This window comes from Coregonus lavaretus (assembly GCF_964263955.1).
Source record: "Coregonus lavaretus genome assembly, contig: HAP1_SCAFFOLD_3149, whole genome shotgun sequence".
Classification (NCBI taxonomy): Eukaryota; Metazoa; Chordata; class Actinopteri; order Salmoniformes; family Salmonidae; genus Coregonus; species Coregonus lavaretus.
In genome coordinates this window covers 10,722-27,644 of record NW_028161321.1, presented here as the reverse complement: position 1 = coordinate 27,644, position 16,923 = coordinate 10,722, and the positions used below count along the sequence as shown (strand labels likewise).

Sequence of the window (16,923 nt, the reverse complement as noted above, 5' to 3'; positions counted from 1 at the left end):
TTTCCTCCAGCATCTTCACAAGGTCCTTTGCTGTTGTTCTGGGATTGATTTGCACTTTTCGCACCAAAGTACGTTCATCTCTCTCTCTCATCTCCTTCCTGAGCGGTATGACGGCTGCGTGGTCCCATGGTGTTTATACTTGCGTACTATTTGTACAGATGAACGTGGTACATTCAGGCGTTTGGAAATTGCTCCCAAGGATGAACCAGACTTGTGGAGGTCTACAATTGTTTTTCTGAGGTCTTGGCTGATTTCTTTTGATTTTCCCATGATGTCAAGCAAAGAGGCACTGAGTTTGAAGGTATGCCTTGAAATACATCCACAGGTACACCTCCAATTGACTCAAATGATGTCAATTAGCCTATCTGAAGCTTCTAAAAGCCATAACATCATTTTTTGGAATTTTCCAAGCTGTTTAAAGGCACAGTCAACTTAGTGTATGTAAACTTCTGACCCACTGGAATTGTGATTAAATGTAGTAATCTGTCTGTAAACAATTGTTGGAAAAATTACTTGTCTCATGCACAAGTAGATGTCCTAAGCGACTTGCCAAAACTATAGTTTGTTAACAAGAAATTTGTGGAGTGGTTGAAAAACTAGTTTTAATGACTCCTAAGTGTATGTAAACCTCCGACTTCCGACTTCAACTGTAAATACAGTATATTTATTTCTAAACAGTAAAACAGATAGGTATGAAAATACCCTCAAATAAAAGGTGACATTCTGTACTGTCGCCTCATATAAAACATTTAATATCAATTCTAAAATGCTGGAGTATAGAGCCAAATTCAAAGTTTAATAAATTAAAAAACCAAGGGTGGGTCAAAATTATTCCCATAATGTAGAAGTTTCAGTAGATTAGGAACTGCTTCCTATAAAGCTATGTGGAGTATAATGTAGCTGGACATTGTAAAGTCTGCTTCCTATAAAGCTATGTGGAGTATAATGTAGCTGGACATTGTAAAGTCATACACACAATTATATTACTTCATATTGACATTCAACCTGGGAATGGAAATGTAAGAAATTAATGTACAAACATGTCTAAAACAAATCCTGCAACAAAGGACCAGGTGTGAATGTTCTGGGGGGTCTAAGTCTACCCCTAACCAGTTTGAATACACTGTTTGATTTCACCCCCAGACCCCAAAACACACCCCATTCAAAACAGTTTTAACAGCCCCCCACCCGATGCAACTCAATATTAAGAAGGCATGCAGTCAGTGTACAGACCAATGCACTACCCCCAGGATCACAACAAGCCCCTCACACATTGGACCACACACACACAATGTGAATGGAAATATATTATTATATTTTCTATATATTACAATCACAAGAAAGGGTGTTGGTTATTTTTGTTTTCCAAGTAACCTTTCTTGCACATGTCCTTACTTTAAAAATAAGCATGTTTGGTCTTGTTTGAATCAGCCCAATTCTCTGGTTATAAATAAAATAACCATGATTGGCAGAATGTTTAATTCACATCTCTGGTTATTAATAGATTGTGGAACTATGAAAAATAGGGAAAATGTTCCCAACACACCCACCTCACAGTTCCTACACAGACCCTGAGGCACCATGCAGGTCTGACACCAGAGGAGGCTGGTGGGAGGAGCTATAGGAGGACGGGCTCATTGTAATGGCTGGAATGGAATCAATGGAACGTATCAAACACAAACACATGAAACCACATGTTTGACTGAGTTCCATTTATTCCATTCCAGACATCACAATGAGCCTGTCCTGCTATAGCTCCTCCCACCAGACTCCACTGCCTGACAACCATTCTATTGTCTTGAGGACTTTACAACCATTTGGTCTGATCAAAGACCAGGACACCCTTTCAAATAGATACATCCTCTCAGCCTTGATGACTAAACTAATCAAAGACTAACACACACACACACACACACCACAGTAATCAGATCATGGTGACTCCACAGTAATAACATTTATAAGTCACCAGGTGTGATTTAACTTTTGACAGATGAAACCCTACATCAACTACTGATGACTCTTATGGGAGGAAGTGAGCATTTCACATATTAAGATATAATACAAGGATCCTTCCTTTGTGTGTTACACTTAGTCAATTGAAAATATGCTTAAAGTTTTGAAAAAACTGCCTTTTTGATTATCTGTTTTGAGTTTTGTATTAAGAGTTGTGAAATTTTACCACATACTTGTTAAAATAGTACAAAAGTGATTATAAAATATATAATACATGGATACTTCCTTAAATGTACTTATTTTGTGTTATGCAGTTGTTATTGAAACAGAATAAGTCTAATGAGAGAATAAATAAGTCAAGTCCAACCATTACCTCTCTCCTCTTTCACATCCCTCTATCATCACTCCATGGGTGTGTCCCAATAATCTCTCCTTCCTCCTGAAGTGTAGCATTCCTTCACTACTCCTCTCAAATGTAAAAGCATTGGATTGGTGTTGGCATGGGGTAGAGGGAGTTTACATATACCAGTCATTTCCTTTTAAATCCATGAAGGGAAGTGGACAAGTTCAAACTTAGAAAGGAGATAATAGTTCCACACCTCATGTGTCCTGATAACTACAGGAATGGAACCATATTGAGGTTGTCTGCTTTCTATACGGTTTGATGGGAGAGAGAGACAGAGACAGAGACAGAGACAGAGACAGAGACAGAGAGAGAGAGAGAGAGAGAGAGAGAGAGAGAGACAGAGACAGAGACAGAGACAGAGACAGAGACAGAGAGAGAAACAGAGAGACAGAGAGACAGAGAGACAGAGAGAGAGAGAGAGAGAGAGAGAGAGAGAGAGAGAGAGAGAGAGAGAGAGAGAGAGAGAGAGAGAGAGAGAGAGAGAGAGAGAGAGACAGAGGCACAGAGAGAGAGAGAGAGAGAGAGGCAGAGAGAGAGCGAGAGAGAGCGAGAGCGAGAGCGAGAGAGAGAGAGAGAGAGAGAGAGAGAGAGAGAGAGAGAGAGAGAGAGAGAGAGAGAGAGAGAGAGAGAGACGGGACATCAGGTAAAGTTCTGGAGATGAGGGAATATGTGTGCAGAAAGAAACCCTCCAGTATGGTTAACCCCAGTTAGGCCCAGTATGGACTATCAATACAAGTGACCATTTAGAATGTGACCCAGTTCAATGGGTCTTAACAGAACTGGGGGATGTCAGCCATGAAGTTGTCTAAACACAACTGGAATATAATTTGTTTGTGATTCATTGTTAATGGATTTTCCATTAGGAACACAGGGGGAAAACCTAACACAACAACACACATAACACACAACCAATAAAAACAAAGGGGGAGGAAACCACTAAAGTCATTACCATATTGTCATTTTCTAACGACAGGGAGAAAACATGTAAAATCTAGAAGACTACTTTAGATCAGGTCAAAAGAAGCCTAGTGCACTACGTAGGGAACAGGGAGAGATTTGGGACAGAGACAGTAACTCCTGTATGGAAATCTTCATTCTAATGACAGTGAGCAAATCTCCAATCTCCACCCTATTCCCTATGTAGTGCACTACTTTAGATCTGGTCAGAAGTAGCCTAGTGCACTACGTAGGGAACAGGGTGTCATTTGGGCCAGAGTCAGCAACTCCCCTGGGTATGAATTGTCTCTCTATCTTATCTGTCTTCTATATGATGTTCTCCTCTCCTCCTCTCTTCTATCATCCACACCACATGCCAGCTTCAACACAATCCATTTACAAGTTAAAGACACACCTTGGAATAAATAGCAAAGGAAAACTACTACTAGATGGATTTTTTATTTCCCATCACCATGAATCATATTTAATAACTGAACAGTAGCAGACCTAACTTCATCTGTTCCTGACTCTGGGTAGTGGATTAAAAAGACCATCAATCTCCAATGATATTAAAGTACAATTCTGAACATTACTGATATACTGAGTGACAAGTCAAGATATCTGCTGTTTTTATTGTTTGGTTAATAGCACCACCTGCTGGACAGGTTTAATGTTGCTTGACTGAGCAGTACGGGAGAATAAAAGATGCCAAACTTAGGGCCGGTTTCCCGGACATCTCCATTGAACATGCTTTTTAGTCTAGGACTAGGCTTCATCTGTGTCCGGGAAACCGGCCCATATAGTTCAATTAGCAAGTAAGTAACACTACCTGTTCCATGATACTGAGGAAAATTACATTGAGACAGAGAACCAATTGAGAAAACATTTCAATGGTTCTGAATGCCAACCAACATACATTAACAGCAAACATCATGATTAATGTAAATGTAGCCAATTAAAACATTGCATTTGATAAAAATACGTTATTAAGTTTTAATTACACTCTGAAGATTAAATCAGTCAGACAAAAATAATTGTACAGAAAAACAGCATTTTTATCTGGGGACCATCACCACCAGCATGACTAGTATCTATGTGGACCCTACTACAGTTTAACCAGCTCAGCTATAGACTACACCAGCATGACTAGTATCTATGTGGACCCTACTACAGTTTAACCAGCTCAGCTATAGACTACACCAGCATGACTAGTATCTATGTGGACCCTACTACAGTTTAACCAGCTCAGCTATAGACTACACCAGCATGACTAGTATCTATGTGGACCCTACTACAGTTTAACCAGCTCAGCTATAGACTACACCAGCATGACTAGTATCTATGTGGACCCTACTACAGTTTAACCAGCTCAGCTATAGACTACACCAGCATGACTAGTATCTATGTGGACCCTACTACAGTTTAACCAGCTCAGCTATAGACTACACCAGCATGACTAGTATCTATGTGGACCCTACTACAGTTTAACCAGCTCAGCTATAGACTACACCAGCATGACTAGTATCTATGTGGACCCTACTACAGTTTAACCAGCTCAGCTATAGACTACACCAGCATGACTAGTATCTATGTGGACCCTACTACAGTTTAACCAGCTCAGCAGTACCATTATAGAGATAAAACCCAGGATAAAGGGGCTGAGTGAATGTGGTCTGGACTCTGTGGAGGAGGGTCATTGTGTCAGAGACACTGTAGAAGGACAGAGTACCTGCCTTGTGATCCAGGTCCACTCCTAATCTGGAGGACTGAGGGCCTGATACTTTAGTCTCAACATTATTGTGTATGAACAAATAACCACCTCTATAGTACTCTGACACCCAGGACTTGTTATTGTATCCAAATTCACCATCTGACCCTGTTCTGCTGATGTCTTTATATGAGACTGCTGTAACAGCATTACCACTCCACTCCACCTCCCAGTAACAGCGTCCAGACAGACCCTCTCTACACAGAACCTGATAGTAGTTGGTGAATCTGTCTGGATGAACAGGATATGGTTGGACTTGGCCTGTACGTGTCACCTTTCTGTTCCCTTCAGACAGAGAGAGGCGTTTGCCTGCTGTGTTTGGGTCCAGTGTGAGCTGACAGGAATCTGGGAGAAGAGCAGAGCAGAGACCAATGAGGGGAGTTAGAACAATAAGTGAAGTCAGATACTGTATCTACCCTGTCTTTGATTAGAGCACAGCAGAGATCAAATCAGAAAAAATATGAGGAGTCAGATAGATACCCAGTCTTTGATTAGATCTACTATTGCTATATATTTCTAGAGGGATTGTTAGGAGTGTCAGTAAAAAGAGACTGTTAGTTACTTCAGAATAAAGAGACTCACATTGTAAGAACTGTTCTCTGGTCTTGGGCTCTGGAGGCAGTACAACATCCACTATATTCACTACAGACACACAAACACATTCACAGAGAGAGGGAATGTTATCATCATACCATATTCCACATGTATATGACTAGTAGGGAACTTTCAATGGTCTAAAGTTGATGTTGTTATTATTTTCAACACACCTGTAGTGGAGATCTTGGTCCATTCTCCTTTAAGGACGTCTTCTAGTTTCTCTCTCAGTTCAGACACAGTCTTACTCACATCTCCAAAGTACTGAAGAGGACGGACAACGATGCTGGGTAAGTCTGAAGATACACTGGTACCGGAGAGAGACTGATAACTCTGGAGAGAAAGAGAGAGGGAGAGAGAGAGAGAGAGAGAGAGAGAGAGAGAGCAGAACCAAATGATTGAGAGTTTTAAGTTCATATCACATGTATCAAGGCAGTTGAGTTACCTGGAGGAAATGGATGTGATCCTCTGTGTGTGAGAGCTGCTCCAGCTCAGTGCTTCTCTTCCTCAGCTCAGCTATCTCCTGCTCCAGTTGCTCCAGGAGTCCTTCAGCTTGACTCACTTGAGCCTTCTCTTGGGCTCTGATCAGCTCCTTCACCTCAGAGCGCCTTCTCTCAATGGAGCGGATCAGCTCGGTAAAGATCTTATCACTGTCCTCCACTGCTGCCTGTGCAGAGCGCTGTTAAGAGAGACAGAGAGAGACTGACTTGTCTTACTTTAATGAGCCATCCTCATTACACTAACCCCCCTCCTGAACACACATTGCGTGCCACCACAACCTCCACACAATCACATTATCCAGTACCCAACACCACAGTACAATACACCAACCAGCACCACATTCCAACCGTCCATCCAACCCCTCCTCTCCAGCCATACAGACAGCCCCCCTGAGCCCCCAAACCTCCTGAAACATCTCCACACTGTTGATCATTTTGTACAACTCAAACTCAACCCTAAGGCGTCAACAGTAATGGCATTACCCTGGCAACACAGAAAAAACATGATGAACAGTCTGTCATTGCAGAAAACGGACACCCCTCCCCAACTCCCAGGTCAACCCGAGCCAACCAGCTATTGGTGTCCAGGGCTCCATGTAATACCCTCCACTGGACGACCCCTGACCTTTCCAGCACTGGGAGCTTATAGAGCACCCTCCACCTATACCCTGCCATGCTCTCAGCCCCCACAACCCCCTGCCACTGATGCCCCTTCACTCCCACTAAGCTCCTGATGTGTCTAACCTTGACACTGAGGGAGTCAGAACGCTGCCACCCTGACCATAAAATGTTTACTAACTTGCGCTGCAGGTCCACAAGCAGAACGCCTGGAAGCTGCGGAGGTGAACTAATTTGCGTGCACTAATTTAAAATCACTAATTTGCGCTGCAGGTCCACAAGCAGACCACCGGGGGCGTTGAGAATGGCCAATTTAAGCCATAGAGAGGATGCCACCAAGTTGTTGATGATCAGCACCGCCCCTCTGTATGCCACTTGGGAGATGAGCCACCTCCACTTCGTCAGCCTCGACACCACCGCTTGTGACACTCCTTCCCAGTTCTTCCTATCCCAACCCTCCGAGCCCAGATACACCCCAAGCATCTTGAGCCACTCACAGCCCCACTGCAACCCCCCTGGAAGCTGCGGAGGTGCCCTGTCCCTCCATGCCCCACATAACAGAGCCTCACTCTTGCCCCAGTTTCCCTAAGCAGAAGACGCCCCCTCGTACACCCTCAAACTATTCTCCAGGGCCTGTAGGTTCTGCTCATCCCTAACCAACACAGACGTCATCAGCGTATGCTGACACTGCTATGCCTGTCCCCAACCCTATGCCTGGCTCCCACACTCCCTGGAGCCTCCTGCGTAGCAGGCCCAGAAAGGGCTCAATAACAAGAGTGTATAGCTGCCCTGACAGAGGGCATCCCTGGTGAATGCCCCTCCCTACCCAGACTGGCCTACTGAGCCCTCCCCACACCTTGACCATACATGAAGCCCCAGCGTACAGCATTTGAACACAGGCCACAAAATTCTCCCCACAACCAAAACAACACATTGAACAGATATTCATGGTCCACCCTATCAAAGGCTTTCTCCTGATTATGAACAGATTGTTTGTGATTGAGCGTCCTGGTACACAGTACGTTTGGTCCTTGTGTACAATAGAGTCCAGGTGGGACTTCAGTCTGTTAACGAGGACCTTGGTAAAGACCTTATAGTCCAAACAGAGCAATGCCACAGGCCTCCAGTTCTTTATGTCGCTCAAATCCCTATTTTGGGCAGGAGAGTCAAAGCCTCCCGTCTACAGCTTAGCGACAGCTCCCCCACCCCGACGCACTCACGCAACACACGTCCTGTCCAATAACTTCCCAGACCTTTAAAAAAAAAAATCAGAGGCAGACCGTCTGAGAGACAGCAGCTGAGAGTTTGTGAAAGGCCAGGGAAATGTCTATTTGATTTATCTGTGACAGAGAGAGTTTGGAAAGGTCTGTGAGCAGAACCTGAGAACACCCAGGATAATAATAATAATAATATGCCATTTAGCAGACGCTTTTATCCAAAGCGACTTACAGTCATGTGCATACATTTTTACATATGGGTGGTCCCGGGGATCGAACCCACTACCCTGGCATTACAAGGGCCATGCTCTACAGAGGACCACAGAGTTCTGCCCTCTATAAATCAGAGTACAACTCCACAGCCTCACCTCCTCACAACAGAAGTTACCCACCCATCAGGCTCCCTCATCTCCCCACAACAGAAGTTACCCACCCATCAGGCTCCCTCATCTCCCCACAACAGAAGTTAACCACCCATCAGGCTCCCTCATCTCCCCACAACAGAAGTTACCCACCCATCAGGCTCCCTCATCTCCCCACAACAGAAGTTACCCACCCATCAGGCTCCCTCATCTCCCCACAACAGAAGTTACCCACCCATCAGGCTCCCTCATCTCCCCACAACAGAAGTTACCCACCCATCAGGCTCCCTCATCTCCCCACAACAGAAGTTACCCGCCCATCAGGCTCCCTCATCTCCCCACAGCAGAAGTTACCCACCCATCAGGCTCCCTCATCTCCCCACAACAGAAGTTACCCACCCATCAGGCTCCCTCATCTCCCCACAACAGAAGTTACCCACCCATCAGGCTCCCTCATCTCCTCACAACAGAAGTTACCCACCCATCAGGCTCCCTCATCTCCCCACAACAGAAGTTACCCGCCCATCAGACAAATGTAAACAATGGATTTTTTTGGTTTCCCCACTCTGTTTCTCCAACCCAAAAGAGCTGGGAGCATCCATCTCCCTCAACATGGAAAAACTAGCTCTTACAAGTGATCCTTTTGCTTTCTCTGAAATGAAAGCCCCTAGGTCCCTGAGTAGTTCAGATAAATTATCTTGTAGCCCCACTTTGCCCCACCAACTCAGCCTCCACCACATAAATGAACCACTCAAGCTCCCCCAGTACTCTCCTGGCCTCTGAAGAGGAAAAAAAGCTGTTTAGTGCTGACAGAAAACCTGAATCTGGGCTTTCCCTACGTCCCACCACTGACTGAGAGACTCAAACTCCCCCTTCTGCTGTCCCCACCTCTCCCAAAAGCCTTGGAAGTTTGAGCAAAAAGTGGCACCTTGTAAGAGCTTTACAATGAATTTCCAATAGGACACCTGCCTGGGCTCTGGTGAAACAGAGAACTGAGCCATGGCAATATGATTGTCTGAAAACTCAACTGGGAGAATGGAGGCCCTCAATAGCCTGTTGCTGATTCTTGAATGTATAGATACGATCCAGGAGAGCTGTGCTCACTCTACCCCCAACCACCTTCACCAACAAATACTGCTTTGAGGTGGGATACTTAATTCTCCATGTGTCCACTAGATGGAACTGATTCAGAACATCATTCAACACCCCTGCCCAGCCCAAATGAGTTCCCTCACTATTCCTGTCTTTAGCAAAGTCAATGGTGCAGTTCCAAGCCTGAACATTAATTCAGTCACCTCTGGTCGACAAAAACGTATTTTCCTAGTACATTAATTGTCAAATTCATCAACCAGCATCGAGGACTCTGCCTTCTCACGCAAGCGAGGGGCATGTTGAGGTAAATATGCTAACCGCCAAGGTTGCATTATGTCATTTATTGGCGGGCTGGAAGATGCACTCCTCTTTTCTATTTACTCCCAATATGAGATATTAAGTTGATTTTTATCATGCATGTTTTCTAGGGTTGAGGTTAGCGCATCGGACAACATTATGACACTTTATCAAGTGTTCTGCCTTGCAATAATAAATAGAAAAAAATTACTAGTAACGAAAAACAGCAAAGTGCTTCGATAGAATTTTGATTATTTTGTTCATCAAAACCTATTTAGTACTATAATGGTATTTACTAACAATATTATTACTTAAATAGTTTCTAAATGTGTTCTAGGCTACCCTACCCTAGAATTAGGGTTAAGGCTAAAATAGGTTATTAGTAGGGTTAAAGTTTCTGTATAGCACTCAGAGCTCAATACAACTAATAGGAGCTGGCAGGGTGAAACATTCCCTATTATTTCTAACCTACGGCAAGCATCTGGGACATATGGTAATATTACGAAACTGGGCTCCATGGCGGATGCAATGAAGTAATTTTATCAGAAAAAGGTGTTAAAAATGTATTGTGTCCAGCCTAGTCCTAGCCCCCGCTGCCGGCTGGTCGCACTTGTCTGCACTAGCATTATGCCCTACATCCCCACACTAGAAACACCCAAAACTATCTGTGCTAGCAAACCCTGTGTTCCACCCCTCCCCTCCCTCCTGGTACCACCACCACTTGACCCTGCTCTACTCTCCTCCTTCCTGGTACCACCACCACTTGACCCTGCTCTACTCTCCTCCTTCCTGGTACCACCACCACTTGACCCTGCTCTACTCTCCTCCTTCCTGGTACCACCACCACTTGACCCTGCTCTACTCTCCTCCTTCCTGGTACCACCACCACTTGACCCTGCTCTACTCTCCTCCCTCCTGGTACCACCACCACTTGACCCTGCTCTACTCTCCTCCCTCCTGGTACCACCACCACTTGACCCTGCTCTACTCTCCTCCTTCCTGGTACCACCACCACTTGACCCTGCTCTACTCTCCTCCTTCCTGGTACCACCACCACTTGACCCTGCTCTACTCTCCTCCCTCCTGGTACCACCACCACTTGACCCTGCTCTACTCTCCTCCCTCCTGGTACCACCACCACTTGACCCTGCTCTACTCTCCTCCCTCCTGGTACCATCACCACTTGACCCTGCTCTACTCTCCTCCTTCCTGGTACCACCACCACTTGACCCTGCTCTACTCTCCTCCTTCCTGGTACCACCACCACTTGACCCTGCTCTACTCTCCTCCTTCCTGGTACCATCACCACTTGACCCTGCTCTACTCTCCTCCTTCCTGGTACCACCACCACTTGATCCTGCTCTACTCTCCTCCCTCCTGGTACCACCACCACTTGACCCTGCTCTACTCTCCTCCCTCCTGGTACCACCACCACTTGACCCTGCTCTACTCTCCTCCCTCCTGGTACCACCACCACCACTTGACCCTGCTCTACTCTCCTCACTCCTGGTACCACCACCACTTGACCCTGCTCTACTCTCCTCCCTCCTGGTACCACCACCACTTGACCCTGCTCTACTCTCCTCCCTCCTGGTACCACCACCACTTGACCCTGCTCTACTCTCCTCCTTCCTGGTACCACCACCACTTGACCCTGCTCTACTCTCCTCCTTCCTGGTACCACCACCACTTGACCCTGCTCTACTCTCCTCCCTCCTGGTACCACCACCACTTGACCCTGCACTACTCTCCTCCCTCCTGGTACCACCACCACTTGACAACTTTCATGTTTTGAAATTATACTTCATTACTATAATGATTATCAATAAGCCTAAACATTAATTCAGTCACCTCTGGTCGACAAAAACGTATTTTCCTAGTACATTAATTGTAAAATTCATCAACCAGCATCGAGCACTCTGCCTTCTCAGGCAAGCGAGGGGCATGTTGAGGTAAATATGCTAACCGCCAAGGTTGCATTATGTCATTTATTGGTGGGCTGGAAGATGCAGTGTTTTTTCTTTTCTATTCAGAGGCTATTTACTCCCAATATGAGATCATTTTATATAGAAGGTTTTTATAATGCATGTTTACTAGGGTTGAGGTTAGCGCATCTGAGTAGGGATTATTTGGGTTCAATACCTGTCCTACCTATCAATCATATTGCTGCTTGTAGCCTATAACTGATGATCCCCACACTAGAAACACCCAAAACTATCTGTGCTAGCAAACCCTGTGTTCCACCCCTCCCCTGTGTAACCTTGAAGTTTGTTAAGAAACAAACACTTGTCTACGAAAAGAGACATGTTTAACGGATTCCGCTTGGCACCCAGCCGAGAGCACACGGAAACCACTTGCAAATTTACCAAAACTAACCAACTACTTGGGGTCTGTTCGTCAGCAATAAACGGAGGCAGATTAGCCACCACAACTCTTATCGAAAGAGGCGACATCTGCACCAACACACCCCTCACAACAAGACAAACCTTTTTCATTAACACAACCACCGCCTTGTTCATTCTGGATGCAGAGTCCAGATGTTCCGCTCCAACCTGTTCGCCGACCATGAGCAAAACTTCCTCCACACCTTTCTCCGGAACGGACCCGAAGCGACAGCGTTTCTTCTCCACTCGGTTGAGGCCATCACGCCGCCCTAACAAACTACCCCTACTCCCCCCTCAACTCTAAACGATAAACAGTGGAAACCAATAAACAAACCCTCCACCATGAGAAAATACATTCAGAAAATACGCAAGAACCAAAAGAAAAAAGAATAGTAGCCCTCCTCACGAACCACAAATCTCTCACAGCAACAACTTCTTCTTCTATGATATAATGGCGGCCCACAAACCAACGTTAAAGGTGCATGCCGCCACCTACTGTGCTGGAGTGTGTGGTCAATCACGGTTTCCAACATTTCTAAATCCTCCTACCTAACTCAGTACTTCTGAGAAAATAAAGAAGAGCCCTACTAACTTCTAATAGACCCTCCCCCATACCCAAAATCCCTTCCAAACCCCCCCAACCCCGTCCAACCTCAATGACCCTAAACTTCAATCTTACCAACTCTTCAACATACTTACAACAATATAACAACACATGCTCCACCGTTTCATCGACCATACACTCCAGACACAAACCATTCAAATGCTTGCCAACCAGATGTAATGACGAGTTCAATGTACAATGTCCTAAGCGCAATCGAGTAAACACCACATCTTCCTTCCTAATCTGACTTTTGAATCTTGGTCCATCGACCTTTCTGTAAAACTGTCAACTATTCATATAAATGCCGGCCCTTGTGCTCAGAGTACCATCTCTTCTGCCACACATCTATCAAAATGGCTCTGATCTTACATTTGGCCTCACCTCTACCCAGTGGAACATTAATATCAATTATATCTAGTTTCAAAGCTCTTTTAGCTAACTGGTCTACAATTTCATTCCCTTCCACACCCGAATGTACTGGGACCCAGCAGAATCTCACTACTAAACCCATTCTCTCAATTCTCCATAATAACATTAATACTTTCAGTTCAACTGAGTATACTGACAGTTCATCTGTTAGTCTTCTACATATCTGCACATCAAATTCAGGAACGTAAACGCCTGCTCCTGTGAGCCCACTATCTGGGTCCTTGGATCCGTCTGTGAAAAGCATTAAAAAAGCATAAAAACCTCTACCAATGTAATTGTCAACCAGTTTCTCTATATCACTGACTTCTGACCAATCTTTCCTTTTCTCTACCAAGGTTAGATCAACAACAGGGTCTGGGAGTAACCATGGAGGAACATCCCCTATCACCGCAGAAGGGCCAACCTCCAACTCCCTCAAACCACTCTCATCAGCAAGCTTTCCAACTGTCCAACCAAAACCACTGCCTTGTCTACTAGTATATTCCCAATAGTCATCTAGAACAGTAGCAGTGGGATGCTCAACCTCACAGCCTTTCAACCCAATAAGATAATGACCATTTTTTACGGCTTATATCCAAAGGCATCTCTCCTGCCTCCACCAGTAAGGCACATACAGATGTTGATTTAAATGCACCAATACATATCCTTAAAGCTATATACTGGATTCTGTCCAGCTTCTGAAGCCAAGTCTTTACCTCTGTTCCATAAACTGTACACCAGTAATCAAACAAAGCAGTGGATTCGCCACAAAAGCTCTAACAGGATAACTGATATATCCTACCATGACTTTGTTGGGTAAAGACTCAAAACTCAAATGGACTGACAGTGACTCCTCTGTTTCACCACGCTCACCACCGGGTCTGCGTCCCACCAAACGGCGGGAATCACAAACACCAGCTATCTTCATCTTCAATTTCTCCACCTCCACACTTAACGCTACCCCAGAAATCACTCCTTTCAATGGTGCCCTGTTCCTAAGAGCAAAGCAAGAAACAGATCTTGACCCAAGTTGCGTGACACGGAGCGCCCACTCCCTCTGGTCAGAAGAAACACAAACAAATATCACAAGTCCACTACAGGTTACCTTCACTGATTCAACTGCACCCAACTCCTTTCCCACCCACCATGAAACTACAAATGGATCTGCCAAAAGGTATGGATCCACTTTCTCCAACAATGTAACTCATACTGCACCAGATTCTTCTTTATCATGTCCATTGATGCCAGGCTCTGGTTCTGAGCTCTTCACCACACCTTCTACCTCACTTAACTCTCCCTCATTCATTTCCATTTCACCTCCAGATCTCACTCTGGCGAATGGCTCACTCTGTTTGCACTTGAGTTATAATGTGAAATGTCTCTATTACTTTGAAACTTTTGTGAGTGTAATGTTTACTTTTCATTTCTGATTGTTTATTATCTATTTCACTTGCTTTCACAATGTAAACATATATGTTTCCCATGCCAATAAAGCCCTTTGAATTAAATGGAGAGAGAGCTCCATTTTAATGTATAGGGGACTTGAGTCTTTCATGGTTACTCAAGGTTATGTGATGAGGTAACCCCTCTTGCAACATCAAAATCAGTGTCAGCCTAATGGGGAATGACCTCTTGGTGAAACAGTCAAGATGTTGGTTTCTCTCCTCAGTAGACCCGGGTTCATATCCCGCCGGTTACATTAAGCAGTCTATTCTCTGAAAGGGGTCCAGACAGCCTGTACCCAACAGTGGAGCCAGTGGGATTGGAGACGGGCCCCTCTCTCTCTCTCTCTCTCTTTCTCTGACTGGAGGAGAGATGTGAAATGGTGTGTCTCCTCTGGTCAACAATACTCACCTTGAGAGACTCCACAGCCTGTTGGAGCTCCTTCAGGTCCTTCTCTCTCTCCTGGAATCTCTGCTGGACTTTCTGCTGACTCATCCCCAGCTGCCTCTGTGGAGAATCACTCTTCAATGAGCTATCAAGCTTTATTTGTCCAGTAGATCAATAGTATATTAATGGGACATAGGGCCCATAGAAGTTAGGGATTAATATGTTGAGGAAGTGTCTGTCTGAAATTATATTATTATATTGTTATGTGAATGATTATAGTTTTAACAGTGCACAAAACAGGGGAGTTGATTGGGTGTTTGATAACGAATGATAATGGTGTTTGATAATGAATGATAATGGTGTTTGATAATGGTGTTTGACTTTAGAAAATGGTGATACATTTGGAGAATCTGGGTTAACATATCTATATAATCAAGGTTTGTGTTCATATTTGTTCTGCCGTGGATCGATATCATTTGAATGATCTCATATTCAAACAGCCTTAGTTCCTACTGTATCTTTAATTATTTGTTTATCAGACAGTCACCAACAAGTAGTTCTGGTCTTACCTGTTTCTCAGTCCTCTCTGCTGCAGCTGACACTGTTTCATGGCCTTTATGTTCATCCATCACACACAGCAGACAGATACACTGCTGATCGGTACGACAGTAAACCTCCAGCAGTTTGTCATGATGAGAGCAGATCTTCTCCTGTAGTTGTGCGGTGGCTTTGACCAGCTTGTGCTTCTTCAAAGGAGGAAATTCATAGTGAGGTTGGAGGTGAGTCTCACAGTAAGAGGCCAGACACACCAGACAGGACATGAGGGCTTTCTGCTTTCTGGTCCCAGTGCAGAAATCACACGCCACATCTCCAGGTCCAGCATAGCACAGAGCAGGAGGGGGAACAGCCTGAAGTCCTGTCTCCTTCAGTTTCTCCACCATCTCAGCCAAAATGGTATTTTTCCTCAGATTAGGCCTTGGAGTGAAGGTCTCTCTGCACTGAGGACAGCTATAGACCCCTTTCAGAACATCCTGATCCCAGCAGTCCTCAATACAGCTTCTACAGTAACTGTGTCCACAGGCAGTAGTGACCGGCTCCTTCAGTAGATGCAGACAGACAGAACAACAGAACTGGTCCTGGTCCAGCAGAACTCCCTGCTGAGCCATTTGGATGGTTGTTCACTCTGACACAGACAGACGACACAGAGACTCAGATCAGTTTCGTTTCCACAGAAGTGAGTTTTTGGGAGGGTGAGGACTTTCTGGTTCTGCCAGATAGGTGAGGTTAGAGGGAGGGAGGGAGGGAGGGAGGGATAGAGAGAGAACTGCGTTCAACGTGGAGAGGGAGACAAATATTTTAGTTTCTAGGTTAGGGCCCTTCATTTGGAAGAAATCTAACAAATATGAGTTGTTAGAATATATAAAGGGTAACAGTTCCTATGAAGTACATATTATAATTATTATAATAAGCTTCATAATGCCTTATAATACACTTATGTGTTATAACACTGATTATAAGTGTCTATAATAATTAATAAGTGGTTGTAATGGGGGGCGGGGGGGGGGGGGGGGGGGGTTGATATTGATACAATATACTGTGGTTTAAATGAATACTGTATGTATTGACTGATCATTGAGAATGAGGTAATACTTTACATTACAGTGTGGTTATTACTGTTAGGCCTAGGGTCAGGGTTAGAGTTACTACATTCAGCAGTAACCCTAACCCTAGCCATATCTAGGACTAAAAAGAGAAGACGTTTTATAATCAGAGTTCTTTGTATCTCTTCTTAGTCAGACAGAAACCCCCCACATCTTATAGGTGGACGGGGTTATGAACATATCCAATGAATTGTTTTCTGCAACCAGATGAAATGAAACTGCCTTTCAGCAGGAAAAGCTTCTCTAATAATCCTAACCATTGCTGGGTGTCTTCAGAGACTGAGGTATAGAGA

At 44.6% G+C, this 16,923-nt stretch overlaps 1 protein-coding gene across 1 annotated transcript; it reads right to left on the bottom strand.

Moving 5' to 3' along the window:
• Positions 1–4,840: 4,840 nt before the first annotated feature.
• LOC311120817 (tripartite motif-containing protein 16-like) lies at positions 4,841–16,170 on the bottom strand. Its single transcript, XM_084195391.1, has 6 exons — positions 15,539–16,170; positions 14,994–15,089; positions 6,103–6,336; positions 5,831–5,990; positions 5,646–5,705; positions 4,841–5,408 (listed from the first exon to the last, which is right to left on the bottom strand). The coding sequence occupies exons 1-6, from the start codon at positions 16,133–16,135 to the stop codon at positions 4,897–4,899; spliced, it is 1,659 nt and encodes a 552-aa protein (XP_084051517.1). The 5' UTR covers positions 16,136–16,170; the 3' UTR covers positions 4,841–4,896.
• Positions 16,171–16,923: the final 753 nt, after the last annotated feature.